At 52.0% G+C, this 20,204-nt stretch overlaps 1 protein-coding gene across 1 annotated transcript in view; it reads right to left on the reverse strand.

The window, feature by feature from the left end:
- The window catches only part of LOC149336278 (uncharacterized), a 39,199-nt gene that overhangs the window by 865 nt on the left and 18,130 nt on the right, over positions 1–20,204 (reverse strand). The window contains exons 4-7 of the mRNA XM_089554693.1: positions 11,523–11,635; positions 10,173–10,305; positions 8,260–8,430; positions 6,104–6,226 (exon numbers count right to left, since the gene is read on the reverse strand). Coding sequence (XP_089410819.1) covers positions 6,104–6,226; positions 8,260–8,430; positions 10,173–10,305; positions 11,523–11,635 — 540 coding nt within the window. The remainder of the gene's footprint in view (positions 1–6,103; positions 6,227–8,259; positions 8,431–10,172; positions 10,306–11,522; positions 11,636–20,204) is intronic.

Below are 20,204 nucleotides of genomic sequence, written 5' to 3' on the forward strand. Positions count from 1 at the left end.
CCATGCACCATGCCGTAAAAAAAGTGCGCTAGAGAACAGCTTTCATTTTACTCCCATATATGTATATTCGTGTTTAGAGTGCACACATGTTTGAAAACGCTGACTATATTGCTTTTTGCCACGCCAGGGGCCTAATTTGCTTAGCGAAAAGAAAAAATGAAAGCAGTTAACACCTATAAAGATGTATTGCTCAAGGCATAAAACAATAAGTACTGACAGAGATCGTGGAGTTTCCATCGCTGGAATTCGGTGTCGTCTTTACGTCGCCTTAAAGCAGCGCTAAGAAAATTTTCAAGCATTAATTCGTTTAATTAATGAATGAATGAATCGACTAATTATTCAATATGCCAATAAATCAATAGTTTTATGTTCTCTGAAATACAGAAGGAGACAAAACTGAAAGTTCACGAGACTGACAGAGGCCCTGTACCCTTTTTCAGCCTGCAGTGCCGCAGAGAAACGAAATAGAGATTTTCGTTTTTTTACAGAAAAAAAAACAGGTAGAGAAAGATCTTTGGATACTAGGTAAAAGCAGCATTAGACAAAGCAGCACAAGATAAAAACAGCAGTACGCTGAAAGAAAAAAAAAGCCCTTCAGATTTGTAAAATACATGCAATATTATCATATCAGCTTCTTTAGAGAAGTTTAATAACATGGTTTGATTGCACGAAATGAGCGCACTTTTCTGCATTTAACTTATGAAGTAAAACACGCAGAGTGTAAAAGGCGGGCTGCAGTGTATTATGATTTAGGTGTCGGTACCAACCGCATTTATTTGTCTACTCTGTGGGATAAGGGTGTGTTTTGCAAGTTTCGCCATATGACCATCACTCCAAGAGGAAGATTTGAAAGACATTAAAAGTGTGTGATTGTATAAAAGGGAAACCGGTAGAATTTCATAATTGACGGACAGCTCACGTGTAAAGGAATAATAAAGCACTGCAGCAATTCACCTCACAGCTCTTGGCTTAGGGAGGTGTTACTTGTGCACATTTGTAATAACCTTAGTGCCCCATACACTGCAATATTGTAATAAAAATATAACTGAGGAGGTTTAAAGCAAGAGCTCAATTTAATAAAGACTACCGCGCAGGCGCGACATAAATAGGCAGTATTATTGTTCCAAGTCAGCTGCTTTGAGAATATTAGAGGAAAACTTTTGCGAGAATCTGCTAAATATACAGAATCAAAGCTTGAGAAAACATTAATTGGCCATGGTATTATCTTCCCTCTTAGAAAATAACACACCAGTTCTTTCTTTCTGTAATTAATCCCCAGATAAAACGCATTAACCAAAGCATTCAAGACATCTAGTGCCTTAGCTGCTTTTTGTCCAATTCCGTCTTTTAATTTGCCAGAGGTGAACGGCGCAGGATACGAATTTACTATCGTTTACAAATTTCACAATAACATTTCAATAAATCAAACATAACAGCCGCAGCAAAATGCTTCCTTGGTGGCATCCTTGGCTCGTGGTTATGGTATGGGACATCGCGGCAAAGAAAGCGATTGCAAGATGATAATCGCCCGACTTACTATTACCGTCTTATCTACTCTGCCCTTCACTGCACATTGCGATGTGGCAGCCTAAGGCAAGTATCAGGCGAGTGCCTCCAAATCTCGTGGGAAAGATGCCATTTGTCTGTGGAGCAAGATTTTTCTTGCGACCAGAACCTGTTTTCATTCGGCCAGGTTCCACTCAGCACCGTGCATTTGCCAAAGCCGATTAGACTAACTAAGCCGCAGTGGTGGTGGTGGTGGTGGTGAAAAACTTTAATCAAAGAGAGCTTGAGGGTTAAAAAAAAAATAAATAACCCTGCTGCATGGTCGGTATCCTTAGTCCGGGACACCGCATGACGAGGCCCCGTCTCGCGCCCGCTTGACCAGAGCCCTTTGGGACTCCAGTGTGGAGCAGTTGAGGAGGGCAGTCTCCCATGCCTCTCGGGTGGGGGTGGGGGAGGGGGGAAGGTGAGGATTCTGAGTACATGCCCACACCATGTGAAAGATATCGCAGATCTCTCCACAGTGCGGGCAGCGCCCATCTGTGTTCGGATCGAAGTGTTTTGCTATTGCAGGACAGAGAAGGGTTCCTGTCTGCAGACGCCGCAGAGTTCGCTCCTCCGCCTTACTCAGCCCCTTGGCAGGTGCCGGGTAGAGACGGTGGCTGTCGCAATAATAAATTAGGATTTCGCGGAACCGCAGAAGCGGTTTATGAGCTTCTGAGCCATGAGAGCTAGGATGAGGAGCCCGGTGTGTGAGCGCTCGGGCGGCCGCATCAGCGGCCTCATTGCCTCGTAGACCCTGGTGGCCAGGAGCCCAGATCACTTTTGTGCGAGTTGGATCGGCGAGAGCGCGTCTTAGAATTTGCGAGGCCAGAGGTGATATTTCGCCTGCAAGATAATGTTCACAGGCCCGGCGAGTCTGTAATAACCGTTTTCGATTTTGGATCGGCGGCAGCGAGAGCTATTGCGACTTCCTCCGCTCGTGTTGAATTTGGGGCCCGAAAAGATAGCCCATCGACATTCATTCCCCGGTGGACCACGGCAGCCGTGAAGAATCCCGCGGGCGACGGCCCTGTGATGTCCACGTAATAGACGCCCTCTTTATACCCATATTGCCTCTCAAGCGTGCGAACCCGCGCTTGTCGTCTGCCTTCATGTGAAGCCATGTCCATGTTACGCGGGAGCGGAGCGACCAAGAGCATGTGGCGCCACAGCACCGGGATGTTCTCCGTCCCCTCTGGTATGCATGTGTGTTGGATGTGTAAGCGGTTTAGCAGGCGGCGCCCAGGCACCGTCTGCGATAGCCGCGTATATTGGTTCACGAGGTGGGCCTCCCGCAACTCCTGATAGGAGTTTACCACTCCCAACGCCTTCAGTTTGGCGTTGGAGGTAGCCACCGGAAGGTCCAGTGCTCGCTTTGTTGCCTTCCTGATGATGGCGTCAATGCGCTCGTCTTGTTGTTTGGTGGTGCGTAGGTACGGCACGGCGTAGAGGATCCGGCTGGTCACGAAGGCATAGGCGAGCCGTAGCGCGTCCCTGCCCCGCAGACCACCCCGCTTGTTGGAAACACGGCGGATCATGCGCCCTACCTGTTCACCTATGCTCTTGAGTTTCGCTATAGTAGAGTCCGGCCTAAGTTTGTTATTGATGAACAGACCCAGGATCCGGAGCTCCGCCACTTCTCTGATGGGACCGCCTGACAGAGATATGTGTAGAGACGTGTTGTCCTTGTGGTTTGTCCTGACGTGTAGAAGCTCTGATTTGGCGGGAGCACATTGGAGACCACAGTCGGCAGCATATGCTTCGACTATGGTGGCGGCCTGCTGAAGGCGGTCCTCTATCTCCCCAAGGCTCCCCTCGGTGGTCCAGATTGTAATGTCGTCTGCGTAGAGTGCGTGTTTTATGCCATCTACCTGAGCCAGTCGGCCGGGCAGGTGCATCATGGCGATGTTGAAAAGGAGCGGTGATAACACCGCCCCCTGTGGTGTACCTCGTGTACCCATAGAGTACGGGCCGTACTCCTCGTCCTCGATCCGGAGGAGTGCCTGACGCGCAGAGAGGAAGTCTCTGACATAGGCGAAGACCTTCGCCCCGCAGTTAGTGGTGTTCAAGTTAGAGAGTATGGTGGCATGTTTAACATTTTCAAACGCCCCCTTAAGATCGAGGGCGAGAATGGCCTTGTCGTTTTGTTGCATGGCTGTGGGTCGTATTATGTCCCTGTGTAGTTGGAGTAGGACATCCTGTGCAGACATATGCGGGCGGAACCCGAACATAGTGTCTGCAAAGAGGCCCTTACCCTCCATGTATGGAGAGAGGCGATCCCGAACCATCGTCTCCATGAGCTTTCCCACACACGAGGTTAATGAGATGGGTCTCAAGTTGTCCGTAGTCACGGCTTTACCTGCTTTGGGGATGAACGTTACAAGGGATGTTTTCCATTCGAGTGGGAGCGGACACCCATCCCAGATCTGATTTATGTATTGTAGCAAATGGAGATATGCACACTCGGAGAGGTTCGCCAACAGTTTCACTGTTATGCGATCCCGACCCGGTGCCCCACCTCGGCGCATTTTAGCCAGGGCCGCCTTAAGGTCATGCAACTCAAAAGGGGCGTCTAAATCCTGATTTGGCTTGCCGGAGTACGTGTACTCGGGCCCAACCGGGTCGTTTGTGCGGCAGAGATACCTGTCGAACAAAGTGTCCGCAAGTTGCGCCGTCGTACCTTGGTACCCGTGCAGAGCCCGCCGGAGCTGTTTTTGCGTCTCCCCTTTCGTTTGAGAAGGGTCGATGAGGCTGCGCAAGAGACGCCAAGTCCCCTTCGAGCTCATCTGACGCGCTGCCGAGTTGCAGCGTTCTATCCAATTGGTGTCTGTGAGCTGGGCGGCATATGCCGCAGCCTGCTCCGTAAGTTGTGCAATACGAGCTCTAAGCTTGCGATTCGTCTTGTGTTTCTTCCATCGTTTTGTTAAGCTCCGGCGCGCCTCCCACAGATGCAGGAGGTGATTGTCCACTGCGGGGATCTCGTCGGTGGTGTGAAGTGTTTGCGTGTGTTGTTTCTGTATGTTGGTGACCTGTGTTGCCCACTCCGCATAGCCGTCAGAGAATAGTACCGGAGGGACGTCCTGAATTCTAAATTGGTGCCAATTGGTTATTTTCGCCTGGCCCCATTTTTTACGGGCTGCCTTCGCCAAAAGCGTGATGCGGAGAAGGCAGTGGTCGCTGCCCAGGGTATCCCCCAGGTTCTCCCATGTGGCGTTTGTAGTGTTCCTAACCAGAGATAAGTCAGGACACGTGTCACGGGTGACCGAGTTGCCCACACGTGTGGGGCAAGACGGATCCGTGAGCAACGTAAGACGAAGGGTGGAGATGAGCTCCGCCAGCTTGCGTCCCCTGGATTTCTCGAAGTGATAGCCCCAATGTAGACTGGGTGCGTTGAAATCCCCAATGATCACCAGGGGTTCATTGTCAGCCGACTTGAGAGCACGATAGAAAATTTCGCTGAAAGTAACACGCGGCTTATGCGGGGGGCAATACACATTAAGCACATGTATTGACGGGTCGCGGCGCCTGAGAGGCAGAACCCTCACCATGGTGTATTCTTGCTCAGTCTCCAGATCAAGATCGACCTGAATCGCGGTGTATGCTTTATGCACCAGGATGCAGGTCGAGGGGCCCCCCTGAAACGAGCTATACCCAGAGAATTTAGCATCATTGCCGGGCTCTTGCAAAGCAAGAAGCGCCGGCATGTCACCAAGGGACTGCAGGTAGAGCTGGAGATGTGACCGTTTTTTGCAGGCTCTGAAACCCCTGCAGTTCCATTGAATGATTTCGAATTGGTCTAATTTTTTAGCTTTCTGAGAAGGTTTGCCAGCCATATTGATGTTTTTATTTTACAGTGCTGGGTAGCCACTCGGTTCGGAGGCCGGCGCAGCCCCAGGTAGGGGTTGCATCAACGCCGCGGCTATCGGCCCGGAACCGCTTTCTTCCACTGCCTGTCGAGGAGCTGTTTCTGTCACTTTCGTTTCTGTCACTCGAGTGCAAGCTACGAGGCGTGCTGATGCCATGAAGGCTATGCACGAGAACAAAAATAGTTTATTTGGCATCCAAGTGGCAAGGCTACCACCTGCGTACTACGCGGGCTACGAAGTGTGCTATTTTTCATGGACCCGGATCAAATTACGCCAACAGGTTGTTCGTTAACGAACACCGAAATTCAGAACTTGGCTATAGTTTCTGGATTAGAGCCTGGCTTAGAACCTTGCATTGTGTATGGCTTAGCATCTGGCTTAGTGTCTGACTAGATCCATGCCCTGTCTTGTCTGTGTACGGCAGCCCTTCGAATTGCAATGACTGCTGGCGTTAGTCTTCTCAGCCTCACCTCTCTCGGCGAAGTTTGTGTGTGTCGGGACACCTGGCAGAGAGTTTGCGTCGCGTGACACAGATTTCTCATCCCATCTGCTTGAAAATATCGTCGCTACCTTATCCCTATTGCAGCTTTTGTGCAAGGTAGGCTTTGTCATAAATTTGATTAGAATATGGGATTGTTACAATAGCTTGGGGTCATTCAGAACGCGTCTATTCGATTAGGCGTAAACCTTACCTTTTCCTGAAGCGATGTGACATCATCGTACGTAATTATTCTGCCAGCCTTGACGTTCTCGTAATAAGCTCCGATTGGAGTCGTGTTATGGAAACCCCACGTATAGTCGGTGTCATTGCAGAACTGTAAGATTGAACAAGGAGAAAGGGCAATGCCTTGACATTCAGACATTATGGTGAGGCATGCAGAGCTCATTAGTTGCCGTGATTAACGACAGTGGTGGGAATATGAAGGCGTAAAGGAGAACAGTCATTGCAGTGAGGCTTGCAAAGAATCAGAATGCAGGGACGTCGGTCATGCAGGCCTCTTTGAATTTTTGTTATTCGTTTGCTTTTAACCTGCCAGTTCTATTCCCTTCCAACATACGGGGATTATGATGTATTCTCATGTTCAGCAAAAGCAGCACATGAAATACAAGTAAGCATTTTACTGCAGAGAACTCAATGACCGACATTATACGTCAACATGATTTGATAACGGGCGCGCTCAACGTAATCCTTGATGAGCTTCCGCCACAACAACTTCTGACCTTTCACTGACAGGCTATAAATAGGCTATAAATTTTCAGTGGAGCTGTTACGTAATGTTCAATCACTCTGTTCTTCTACAGTATTTTAGAACAGAACTAACGTATCAGGACGGTAATCCTCTTTTCCGTGAGAATCGCTAACGTCTGAAGTGCGTTCTGTAGTCGCTTTCATTTCGCTCTGCGTTACGCCATGTGCCCAAGCTGAGAAACACTAAGATTTGAAGTAAAGGAGTTGCCCTGCAGAAAAGCCACGGGAAGGCTTTCACGGGGGTAACGTTAAGATGTACCAAAAGAGTAGAGTGGATCACAGAGCATACATACTAGATCAAATCAAGAAGCATAAATGCTCGTCGGTAGGACATGTAATGCGATGTGAAGATACCCGATTGTCACTTAGGGCAGCGGAGTGGACTTCAAGAGAAGACAAACGTGTTAGAAGATGGCAGAGAGTCAGGTGGGCGGTTAAGATATGTAATTTTCTTTTAAACAGCTTTCTTTGCAGCCGTATGACGGCGGTTAGGTAGATGCTATTGAGTAATTACTCCCGACAAATTAGGTTAAATTATGGATGATTTTCGTAAATGGTCCGTGGAAGCTTTTTGAAGTTGTGTCATCATGTAAATGCGTTATCTCATCGGCACCTTTGTTTCAGGTGCCTTTAGTGACAAAAAAATTTCAGTGGACACATAAGCGAGTTCCACCTTAATGGTATGACTTGGTAGCACTGCTGGGCTAATTCCCATCTATGCGGGATTGGTCATTCTTCATACTTCACATTCATAGATTGCCGGAGTCCTCATGCAACTCAAAGGAACACTCAAGCCGATTTGAGTCATCGTCTGTGTGTCTTTTGCGCTGTTTTAAAAGGCATGAAGAACCAACTAGCCCGCACCTCAACCCTTTGTGAGATTTACCAATCTGCGGTGGTAGGGTGGCCGCAGATGGGGCAGGACAGTGTTAATTGGGGGTCAGTCGGAAACGCCTCCCTCCTGCAGTAGACGTAGTTAGTACGATGATTATGATGAAGGTTGATAGGCATTATTTAGTACCTTCTAGCGTATAGATTTTATTGCTCCAAGCTAGTGCATTACCCGACATTACTTAACCGATTTCATTGATATTTCCTTAAACGCTGAGGCGACAACAGGAAAGTTATCGAGCGTAGTGAGAAACGTCTCACGAGAAAGCTCGCGAAATATGAACCAGTACCACGTGGTAACAAGCCCGGTGAGCCCAAGTCCATAATGCGATAACAGTGCTCTCAGTCATAATGCTGTAGATAAATGCCTTATCTTTGTTTACACAGGGGTAAAAACATTTGCTTTCATCCCACTGAAAGGAGAGTGCCAGGTAAAGGTGGGAACGTTCCTTAGAAATGTTGGAGTCGTTCTGTTACGGAACGCTTTTCCGATTCTCCATCTGACGAGCGCCTATTGTGGGGCTTACTTTAGGTGCTCAGTGGCCTTGGCCCGCCCTCCCTTCTCCAGCCAACTACTGTGCAGGCATACGTGAACATTTCACAAGGACTTCTCGCTCACTCCACAATCTCTACCCTCTTACCCCTCAAAGCTTAACGACCCGCCCAGGACAGAACCATCGGCTTGCAACTACGTGGATCTCTGTGTACCTGAGCTATGCTTACGAAGAGCGGATCAGTGGTCACGTAACCGTTGTCTTCGAGTACGCCGACTTCCTTGAGGGGCTTGTAGTAGCGACCGGCCAACGACACGGAGAGAAAGAACTGCGTGTAGCCCAGGTGCTTGGTGGGCAGGTCCTTGAGAGCAGCGTGGGCGGAGTCCTGTACGGTGTTTCGAAGTCCTTGAAGACCACAGAAAATTCAATTCTTCTGCGCGTTCCATTTCGTTCAACGAACAAGCACGCATAGCGCCTGTCAAAGGTCTCCATGTTGCAGGAATTTGCAGCTTTGCCGTTCAGTGGCGCCCTAACGGCCTCCGTGGTAAAGCCCCTAAGTGGTTCTCCTAGTGTCCAGAGCGAAAGCAGAAATTTGGGCCCCCTAACACCCCTCACTGACATCAAGAGCTACAGGCGTGCTAAGCGCCCGACTACGAGTATTAAAGTAAATGTGTCACCTAAAGTAAAAGTGTTATTCTGAGTTCTAACCACCTGACTCTTATCTTCACCGATCCTTTAAATGTTTTGAAACTGCAAGCGTGGGCACAGCATAATTGGCACGCGTACTTCGTTCCAGAATAGCGATGCCAAGAAACTGCGTGTATTCTGGAGAGCTTAGGACAGGTAAAGTTAAAATTAAAGGAAAGTTTTATATAAGCGATTCACTTGGTAATTATGTGCACTCTAAACTCGAATAAGCGTATAAAATAGTAAAAAGAGAGTGAACTGTCTCTTAGTGCACCATCTTCAAGAGGCAGGGTATGCTTCCGAAGTCGCGGAACAGATTTAGATCACTGAAGATACGGAATGCTTACTATTTACAACGGAGGCATGTTCCGACTGCAAAGCACATAAGTAACTTCATGCAGTTAGGGATAGTAGGAGGTTTTTTTTACGCGGTACCGGTGGTCTTGAGGTTAGCAAGTAGATAAGATTGAAACCATGGTTAAAATCTTCGTAACGTCAATATCTTCGCATGTTTTAAAGAGGTAATTTGTGTCCGTTGCCATCTACAACTACTGCGCAATTTTAGGCATGGAAATCTATCCCAAGCATTGGGCGGCATCCATGCCACTGAAACAGTGTGCGTAAAATAATAGCTTACTGACTTTTTACACTTGTAGAGGCTAATTCCTGTTTAGAGTGTATAAAAGCCGAGCGAGCGAATATGGAGAAGGGAAGCGGCGCTAGAAAACGTCCTGCAGAATAATTTAGAGGTCGTGGAGTTCATTATACTGCAACGAAACTTAAGCACATAAGTAGTTTTACATTCACCTTACATCAAACTGCTGCCTCAGCAGCTGAGAGTAATCCCGCGACATGCTTATTGGCAGCGGAACGCCGTCGTCGCTGAACTGTACTGGCTCTTGGGTTGTGTGGGAAGCAGTATTATGCTGAATTATTTCAGGCAGCGAAAGTGTTAACAGTGTGCCATATTGAAGAAAAAAAAACTTTTTTTTTTGTCCCATCAGCGCTTCCTTCAAAAAAGATAGTCCTATTATAGGTACGCGAAACTTCTACGTCCTAGACACGTTGGCAACATCAGGACTTCCCGCGTTTGCCGCCGCGGTGGCTCAGTGGTTATGGTGCTCGGCTGCTGACTCGAAAGAAGCGGGTTCGATCCCGGCCGCGGCGGCTGAATTTCTATGGAGGCGAAATTCTAGAGATCCGTGTACTGTGCGATGTCAGTGCACGTTAAAGAACCCCAGGTAGTCGAAATTTCCGGAGCCCTCCACTACGGCGTCTCTCATAACCTTAGTCGCTTTGGGACGTTAAACCCCATAAACCAAACCAAACCACTTCCCGCGTTTCCTAAAAGCTCGACTCGACGTGCGCAAGAATTGAATTTTTCACAAATCTACTTTAGCAACTATAACACTGAAGATAGATAATTCGGGCGGCACTTACTAAGTTGAACTCGTACATGGACTGGTTTATGTTCGTCGAGTTCCAGAAGGAAGGAGGCATCACCGCGCCCTTTCCCCGATCATCGTAGGTCAGGTGCCCGTAGACGACGGCCGCCGCAATGTGCATCCTTTCTCTGTGCATAGAGAGATTCGCGATTCCTCGGTTTGGTACAAGCGAGAATAGCTTGGCGGGGAACGCGCTTAAGGCCACCTGCCAACCTCAGCTGAAGCTGCTAAATGGTATTGCATTTTTGATCGCTGCATGTATAGCTTAGGCAACTTAACTGCACCGCACGAATCACAAGATTTTTTTGCTCTCCCCTAGGATGATGGAACGACAGTGGTAGGTGTAATCCGCACCAGACCTCTCCACACTTCCCCGTGAAAGCACCCACTCTGCGGCCCTCCTGGACCACTTGGAAAACGTAGTACGCAGCTACCATGAAGCGCGCCCTCTGTCCGGCTACTCGGCTTAGATATTAGGCCCACCTCAGGGCCACCTGGGCAACACTGTCTTTGAGAAGGAGGTTATTGAGGGCCCATTCGACTTTGACATCATCATCATCAGCCTGACTACGCCTACTGCAGGACAAAGGCCTCTCTCATGAACTCTGTCCAGTGGCTGATACGACCACCGTATCCCCGCAAACTTCTCAATCTCATCCGCCCACCTAACTTTCTGCCGCCCCCTGCTACGCTCGCCTTCTCTTAGAATCCACTCCGTTACCCTTAAGGACCAGCGGTTATCTTGCCTTCGCATTACATGCCCTGCCCAAGCCCATTTCTTTATTTATTTATTTATGAATACTGTCAACCCTCATTTGAGGGTCATTACAGGGAGGGAAAGTGAAGAGACAAAAAAAATGCATATATAACCATGAATGAACAAGCTTCTTCGAGCATACAATACAAGACTTCCTCCTGACTTTTACATACTACGCGCGGACGCCGTTTTTAACGCATTAGCACCCTGAAGGAACCATCACAGTAACTTATTAACTCTTCCCGCAGCGTCTGGCTGCTAAGCTACTTCTGCTAGTACTCGAGAAGCTCTATTCAACTGCCCCCCCCCCCCCGCCCCCCCCCCCCCCCCCTTCCCCTGCACACGCCTTGCGGACGTCGTCAAGAACGGCCTACTGTGCCGACGCTTTGGAGCGGGGCGCAGTCATCGAGCTGATATGAACACAGACGCTACAATAAGACCCCGGTAACTTTCGTCCCATTTGCGTGGTCTCCGTTTCTCTTGTTACTTGCCACTCATTGCGCGTTCGCCAGCAGTTGTAGTAAACGTGAACCAGGCTGTTCCTCCAGTGATGCACTTTGAGAAGGAACCTGGAAAGACAGCACGTACCTGATGTTGTCAAATGCCCATGATATCCAGGCCTTCTTGCTAAACGCCTCGCCGACGAGGAAATAGCTCGGCCGAGACGGTACAAGGCTTCCGTGAAGGACATCTTTCACCTTCTGGGAACAGAGACATCAATAAATAGAGAGAACAAACCTATGCCCTACGTTTCATCATCCAAATTTTTTTTTTCTTTCGAATAATCAAGCAACCACCGTGCACAGTTAACATGAATACAATGCACGAAGCAAAATTACATCAAGGTTATCCGAGGTGAGGTGAGGAAATCGACAAGTGATAGAACAAGGAACACCTTAGCCGGTTTTGCCTTTTCGTGCACGTGTGTTCTCTGGTTCTTTCTTTATTCTTTAGGCGTCAACCGCGTCGTGCGCCAACATCGTGGTTGTGGTGGACGAATAAGTGTCCCATGCATCTTTGGGTATCACCTCAATGGATTTCTCGGGGATGGTGGTGGTGAAAAACTTTAATTCGCTAAGAGAGTTTGAGGGTCAAGAAACCCTGCTACATTCTCGGGGAGGAACACTTCACAGCAAGCAAGGGATTTCTCGTTAGGCCTATTTTTGCGTCAAGCAATAACGAGGAAACGTGCTGTGCGTGGATGAGTAGTGGTTACTGAAAAGAACGAAAGACTGTAAAATGTGTCCTAAAGGGCTAGCATTCTCTCTGATGAATGTGCAAACGTTTCCGCTACAAGTTGAATAATGCAGGTAGCATGAACGAATGTGATAACAAAAATGGACAGAGTCCAGTCGCATCGGAGTCCGGCCATCTGTCTTGAAACATGTCTTGGCATGATTTTTCAGGAATATGCAAAACGAAGTTCATAGACTAACTACATTGCGAGTGTTATTATGTACGTATACTGTCAGTGCACCTTTTGTTGAGCTTGTATTGAAAACAAGCAAAGTTTCTATTTTTGAGCCATGTGAAGAGGTGCATCAACCTCTGCCAATGCCTGCCCACTCCACAGGTGTATGAACTTAATGACACGCAAGGCGTTACTATCTGCGAAACCTGCGAATGTATTTCTGCGCCCCGGAGGTCGAATGAATGAACATAGTAGGATTTAGATTCTGTTGGAGTCGACGCATGCTTGTTTCCTGATTTTTTTTTTTTTGGTCTCCCGAGTAATGCAGAGTTAAACAAGCAGACAGACGAATGCGGTTTATTTATTTATTTTTTTTTATTTACATATACTGCAGGCCAATGTTTTGGCCCAAGCAGGATGGGCATACAAATTTAGAATACAAGAAGAACATATATAATGTGAGAAAGAACACATGGGAAACAACACATTTCTTAAAAGAACAACTATATGATAAAACTAATATTGGGAAATAAATGGACAACACATCTTATGTATAATACGAATTCGAAATGCATGACAAATAACTCTTCTGGAAGGAAAACAGAATATGTTAGGTGTGCAAAATATGGCTTTCTAGTCCTTTCACAAAGTCTTTGCTTTGAAAAATGTTGCGTGGTAAAGAAATCCATTCAGTGATCGTGCGGGGGAAAAAACTATATTTAAATGTGTTAGTGCGAGCGAAGATTGGGGCTAAGGATTGTTCGTGATTATGCCGCGTTGTCCTTGTACTAGCATGTTTAACAGATTCTGGTATGGGTAACTTGATCTTTCCGGAAAGACCGTTATAAAGAAATGCAAGACGGCTAACTTGCCTTCGTGCTGCTAATGTAGGGATATTATTGAGCTTCATTAAATTAGAAGGGGAGTCTAAGCGTTTATATTTTCCGAAAATGAATCTAACTGCTTTTCTTTGTACCTTTTCAAGCTGCATAATATCTTTTTTACAATGAGCGTCCCATACAACAGAGGCACCACACCACTCGGCGGTGCTGCGTGTGAATTCATGTCCTGTGTTGATGAGCAGCTAGTGGTTTTACTCCGCGTTTAACTGCACAATAATAAAAGCGTCCTCCGTTATTAATATTTAGTGCTCGATGTGAATTAGAGCTGGCGATGAAGTATTAAATTGCCCTTGTCCTCGCGTAGTAAGGGTGTACAGTCATGAAATTTATGAGCGTGAACACGGCAGCGTGTGCCAGGTAGCCTCGGGCCCTTCTGGTGGCGACATGCGGCGGCCGCTTTGATAAACAAAGTGGAAAGGGTTATGCTGCCTTACCTGCTTCCGGCAAGCTGAAGGACACACCTCCCTTTCCACTTTGTTTATCAAAGCGGCCGCCGCATGTCGCCACCAGTAGGGCCCGAGGCTATCTGGCACACGCTGCCGTGTTCACGCTCATAAATTTCGAGTCTCCTCGGAGCATTCGTAGGCAGCGGACCTGCGTCGCTCGCCTCCCTGAACCTCGGAGCCTCGTTTTCGCCCGGTTGTGCCAGTGTCGCCCTAGCAGCCAACGCGGCCGGTCGCGCGCGGCGCTCGCTCCGTCGAGTTCGTGCGCGCCTCGAGGCCGCGGCGTTTGCCGCCGGCCCTTGCAGCCCTCTGCCATACTGTGCCCTCCGTGATCGTGTGTGCCCGTGCCCGTGCCCTGGAGCCCTGTGTTTTGGATTACCACTGCTAACCAAGTGTTCCTCGGCCCTTCCACCATACCAACTACCTGGTGTGGTCTTCGTCGTGCCTCTTCAGGAGCCTGTGTCGACGGCCGAAAGAGCAAGTTTTTGCCACTTTTCTTAGGCCTTTTTCCGCCTACCCAAGTCCTTTGCCTCTCCTGATTTCGTCTTTATTCCGAACTCACTCATTTTAAAACTAGGCCTCCCTCACTATCCTCTATTTTGCTTTTAAATCTTTCTACCCTTCGCTTCTTACTAGTGTTGTTTTTTATTTTAGCGCTCGCATTTCGCTTTATCGTTCTTCCTTTTCCCTGAGTATTCCTTTGTCCCACCGCTAGTCCTATTCCTTTCACCCCCATCTCCTAAGCCTTTTTTTTTCTCCTGTCTCGCGAGGAACTCACCAGATCACTCCAACCTTCTTATTTCATTTACTTCTACACCTGTCTTTCCTCTTTAATTCCACTCTTCCTGTTCGCGTGTTCACTTGTTTTTACTCGAGTTTTTCACGTGTTTTTCTCGAGTTTTCTTACTCGTGTGTTACACGTGTTATACTTGTGTTTTTTTTTTTCACTTGTGTTCCCCTACCCCTATTTCTACTACCTCTCCTTTTCCCTACTCTTCTCCACGTCCTCACTTGTTTTCACTCGTCTATTACTCGCGTTTTACCCGTGTTTTTGCTCGTGCTTTTGACTTGTGTTCCCCCGCGTGTTCACTTGTTTTCACCCGTGTTTTACTCGTGTTTAACCCGTGTTTTTACTCGTGCGTTTGACTTGTGTTCCCCTAAAGCTATTTCTTCAACCTCCCTCTTTTCCTACTCTTCTCCGCGTGATCACTTGTAATTACTCGTGTTTTGCTCGCGTTTCTTTACCCGTGTCTCACCCCTAGTTCTTCTACCTCCTTCCTTTCCTACTCTTCTATCCGTTTCACTTGTTTTTTTTTCGTTTTTTTTTAACCGTGTTTTTCTGGTGATTTTCTACTCGCCCTATTTTTTATATTTCCCTTCTTTGCCCCCCCCCCCCCCCTTCTGCATTTGCTTTCTTTTCTCCTCCTTTTGTTTTTTGCCGTACTCCATACTCGCAGGGGACCCCCATAACATTATGGGGGACCACACTGCGAGTGACGAGCCTGTCCCTGGCACAAGCCACTCCCCACGCAGCCCAAGGCGCACCCTCCACCACCAGCGGTCTGCCAGTCTAACCGTTGATCCCAAGTACTTCCTCCGCCACCTCCGCCTGCGGGTGGCAGCCCTTCTGGCAGAGGCCAACCGGGGCCAACGGGTCCTCCAAACGCCGGATCTCCCCGGCCGTCACCAGGCCTCCACACCCCCCTTGGAAACCACTGTCCAGGCTACTGCCAGCCTGCAGCACAGCCCTTGCAGCTCCAGGCACCCCTCGCCTACGCGCAGCGCTTCCCCCCCCCCTTGCGCGAAGCGCTTCCTCCTCGCCAGCGCGCAGTGCTTCCCCTCCTCCTGTGCGCAGCGCTTCCCCCTCGCCTACACGCAGCACTTCCTCCTCGCTAGCGCGCAGTGCTTCCCCCTCGCCAGCAGTCACCCGCCAGAGGGCCCAGTTCCTGAGGGACCACCCGGACCTGCCCCCCGGCCCCAGGCGACAGCCCAGGAAACCCCGACGCCCCAGGCCTCACCAGGAGCCGTCCCCGGAGCACCTGCCCGCAGGGAGCCCCCAAGCAACTGTGCCCACTCAGCTGCCCGTTGCCGATCCCTCCCCTCTGATCACCCCCTCTGTTGAGGTCTCTTCCCCAGGAGGGCCCACAGACCAGAGATCCTCGGCACTAGAGAAGCTGCTCAACGCAGCCAGTCAACAACAGGTTGCCTCCTCCCGGTCCAGCACCCCAACCCCACCGGTCCATGCCCCTGAGGAGTCTCTCTCCCCCCCAGGCCATGGCCCTCCAGAGGTAAGTGGCGAGCCCTCGCTACTTAACCCTCCCCCCTCTGCTCCAGCCAGTCAGGACCAACGTGGGTCAGACGGGTGGATCCTGGTGAACCGCAAGGCCAGGCGTCCAGGAGCCCGTCCACGGCCCCGTGTGGCCACTGTCCTCTTCCGGCCCCGCCAGAGGTCCTTCTCTCTCAGGGACGTTGTCAAGGAGGACTACAGCGCCTTCCTGTACCCCCGGCCTGGCGTTTTGGAGGTACGAGTTAACCGCAGGCGCAACATCATCGCCGCGGACGTCTCCACCCCAGAGGCCAGGGCAGCCCTCCTGGGTCTCAGCTCCCTGCTGTCTACCCCAGTCCGGGCTTTCGAGGCCTCCCGCCCGGATGGCTTCATCGGGGCCGTCTTCGGTATCGACCCGGAGGTGTCTGAACAGGACATCGCCGACACCATCGAGTCCTCGGTGGAGATCCTGGCCATCCGTCGCCGTGGCCGTGCTGTCACCGCCCGTTTCGCAGCTGAGCCCCCGGACCAGGTCCAGATTGCCGGGATACTGTTCCCGGTCCACCCTTTCAAGGCCCGGCCCTTGTTGTGCTCTCGGTGTGGGGGCTACAACCATGTGGCCGCCTCCTGCTCGAAACCGCAGCGTTGCACTTTCTGCGGGGGCCACCACCACCACCGGGCCTGCAGAGCAGACGTCCCCCGCTGCATTCACTGCGGTGGACGCCACTGCGCGGAGGACCCCTCCTGTCCCATCTGGAGGGAACAGAGTAAGGTGGCGACTGCTCTCCGCAGGCATGCAGAGCCTGGGGCCCGCCGGGCGGCCAGGGTCCAGATCCGCCACCAGCAGCAGCCTCCCAGGGAACCGGGACCCGGATCCTCCAGGGTCACCCGGGGGCTCAGCTATGCCAAGGCCCTGCAGACTCGGGGCCCTGGACCTTCCCGCCCTGCTGCCGGGGTCCCAGCCCGCTCTCCAGCGCAGGATGCCCAACAGACGGTGACGGCAGCCCTGCGGCTTGCTGTCCAGGCCCTCTTGCCACAGCTCCCCCGTGACTCGGGCGCACGTCAGATGTGCCTGGCTGTCCTCGCTGCCGAGGGCCCCTCCACCCAACACCATGGATCGCCGTAACTCGGCCCCCTCACGGCCTCGGGTCATGCAGTGGAACGTGAATTCCCTGCGTGCCCGGCGGGCCGATATAAAAGACCTTGTTCTGCAAGGCTCCCTGGACTACGACATCATGGCTCTCCAGGAGACCCGGATCCCTGCAGAATCCTCCCGTCTCCCAGGGTACACTGGGTACTCAGGCCGCTCCTGCTGCTCCCTCCAGGACTGCAGTGACGCCCCCTGCCGGGACGACGCCCACCCCCAGGAGAGACCCCGCACGGCCATCTATGTCAGGAATGGGATCCCCCATACTGTCCTGGCAGCCGATGACCCTGACCTGGGTCACCTGGAGATCTGTGCTGTGCGCGTTCGCATGGGCAGCACGGACACCACAGTGGCCTTAGTCTACCTCCCACCCAGTGTGCCTTGGGACCCTTCCTGCCTCACGGCCCTTCATGCACGACTTGGTAAGGATGTTCTAATCTGTGGAGATTTTAATTCTCACCACAGGGATTGGGGCAGCCGTACCACGTCCGCCAGAGGCAGGAAGCTTCTGGATGCCACCACTGCAGCCAGTCTCAGGGTCCTGCAGCCCAGGGCCCCTACCTTCATCCGACCAGGCCATTCGTCCATCATCGACCTAGCCTTGCTGTCGGACGCCTGCCACTACACCTGGGATAGAGCTCCGGATTCCCTGGGCTCGGACCACTTCCCCATCCTTCTGAACCCTTCCTCTCGAAGGCGCAGGAAGGAAAAAGTGTACAAAATCACCAAGTGGCCCATGTTCAGGGAACTCGCAAAGGACATCCCCCATGCAGAGGACTTCCTGACCCTGCTGGGCAAGTGTGCACAAAGTGCTACTGTGTCCTGCTCTACCTCAGTGCAGGCCCCTGTCCCAGACCTTCGCCTCCTGGGACTCCGAGCTGCCAGGAGACGAGCCGAGCGGAAGGCGGAGAGCACGTGGCTCCCAGAGGACTGGACGGCCTACCGGCGGATTGATGCTGTCTGCCGTCGCCAGGCGAACCGCCGGGCTAGGGAGGGCTGGCCTGGCGCCTGCCAGTCCATCCGCTCGGCGACGGCCTGGCGACTCCTGCGGTCCCTCCTCCAGGTCGCAGCAAACCGACACCCAGTCCTCGGTGCCGCCATTGCCCGGGGGGTGTCGTACCAGGCACTGGCGGAGCAGCTGGCCGACCATTTCACCAAGGCTGCCCACCCGAGTCCAGGCCCCCCACTGGGACCTCCGTCCCAGTGTCGAACCCAACTTCCTCCTGTCCTTGCAGGTGCTGTTGGCGTAGCCTCCCTCTGCACTGACCCGATCACCCCACACGAGCTGCTCAGGGCCCTCCATCGGTCCAAAAAGAAGAGCGCTCCTGGGGCAGACGGGCTCACATTGCAGATGCTGCGGAACTTGGATGCCCCGGGAAAGGCCCGCCTGCTGACCGTGTTTAACGACATCTGGTCGAGCGGCATCCTCCCGGAGAGCTGGACCACGGCCATCGTGGTCCCTATCCTCAAACCCCGCAAGCCCTCCAAGGAGCTGTCGTCCTACCGACCCGTCTCGCTGACCTCAGCTGCCTGTAAGACCATGGAGTCGGTGGCACTCCAACGACTCACCTGGATTGCTGAGGCTACTAACTTCCTTCCCGAGAACTTGACAGGTTTTCGCAGGCACCACTGTACCGCAGACTCCATCGCGGACGTGGTGTCATCCCTCGAGGAAGCGAAGTTCCACGGAGACGTTGCCATCCTTGTCCTCCTGGACGTCCAGTCGGCCTTCGACGGTCTGCCCCACAGCACCATCGAGATGGCCTTGGACGAGCTGGGGGTGACAGGTAACCTCCGGCGGTTTATAACCTCCTTCCTGTCCAACCGTTCTATGCAGGTTCGGGTTGGCCGCACTCTGAGCAGTCCTCGCCCCATCACCACCGGGGTCCCTCAGGGGTCTGTCCTCAGCCCCTTCCTCTTCAACCTGGTCATGGCAGGCCTCCCTCGCTCCATCCAGCAGGACCGCCGCCACAGAGTTCTCTGCTCTGTATACGCGGACGATGTCGCCCTCTGGGTCCGAGCTCCGAGGAGGCAGATTACCTCTGCCAGACAGGCCCTCCAGCGTGCCCTCAACGGGGTGCAGCAGTTCCTGGCGACCAAGGGGCTGTCTCTCTCAGCCACGAAATCTGAGGCTTTGTTTATACATCCGAGGGGAGCACGAGCCACGGCTCAGATTGCTACCCTCAAGATTGACGGCACTAAGCTCCCTTGGAAATCGCAGGTGAAGTACCTTGGTCTCACCATCGACCACCGGCTCTCCTGGATTCCTGCTGACAAGGTCACCGTCAAGGTCACCCTGGACCTTGACGGCGTGACCAAACGCCACTCCGCCAGACCACTGCTGCCTTCCTGGAAGAGTGCAAAGGGACCACCCTCCTCTTCACCGATGGCTCGGTCCTACCAGCCACAGGGCAAGCAGCAGCGGCTCTGGCAGTGCCCCAACTGCAGCAGAGCCGGTCCTGCAGACTTTCCTTCCCGGGCAGCTCCACGGCAGCTGAGCTGGCAGGTCTCCACCTGGCAGCAGAATTCATCGGGTCTACCACCCCACCTGGCCCTGTCGCTGTCCTGTGTGACTCTCGGCCTGCCCTCCAGCTCCTGAGCAGGCCCCACATCTCGCAGACATCGGCGAGTGTCCTGCGTGCCCACCTGCACGCACTGGAGGATGCAGGCTACCAGGTGTCCCTTCACTGGGTCCCTGGCCACACCGGCGTCCAGGGCAACGAGGACGCCGACTCCCTCGCGAAGGATGCCCACAACGATGGGTCGCCCGTGACCACTAAAGTGGCCCCGCATGATTTTGCCCGGCATCTACTAAGGCGAGCGGTAAGGGCAAAGCATCCTGACAGGCGTATCTCTGCGTGCAGGCCCTTCCACCGGCTCCCAGACAAGATCCCGCGCAGAGAACGTGCTCTCCTGCTCCGACTTCGGATCGGATGCTCATGGACACCGACACGCAAGTTCGTAGTTGGTATGGCCTCCTCCCCTGCCTGTCCATCGTGCGGGGATACAGGCACCATGGGTCACCTGTTGGGTGCATGCCCTACTTTTGCCCTGCCTCGTAGCCGTCTCTTTGCAGGCTACCGTGCCCTCGGCCTGCCAGC

This window comes from Amblyomma mixtum, chromosome 7 (genome assembly GCF_055824585.1).
Source record: "Amblyomma mixtum isolate Tamu chromosome 7, ASM5582458v1, whole genome shotgun sequence".
Lineage (NCBI taxonomy): Eukaryota > Metazoa > Arthropoda > Arachnida > Ixodida > Ixodidae > Amblyomma > Amblyomma mixtum.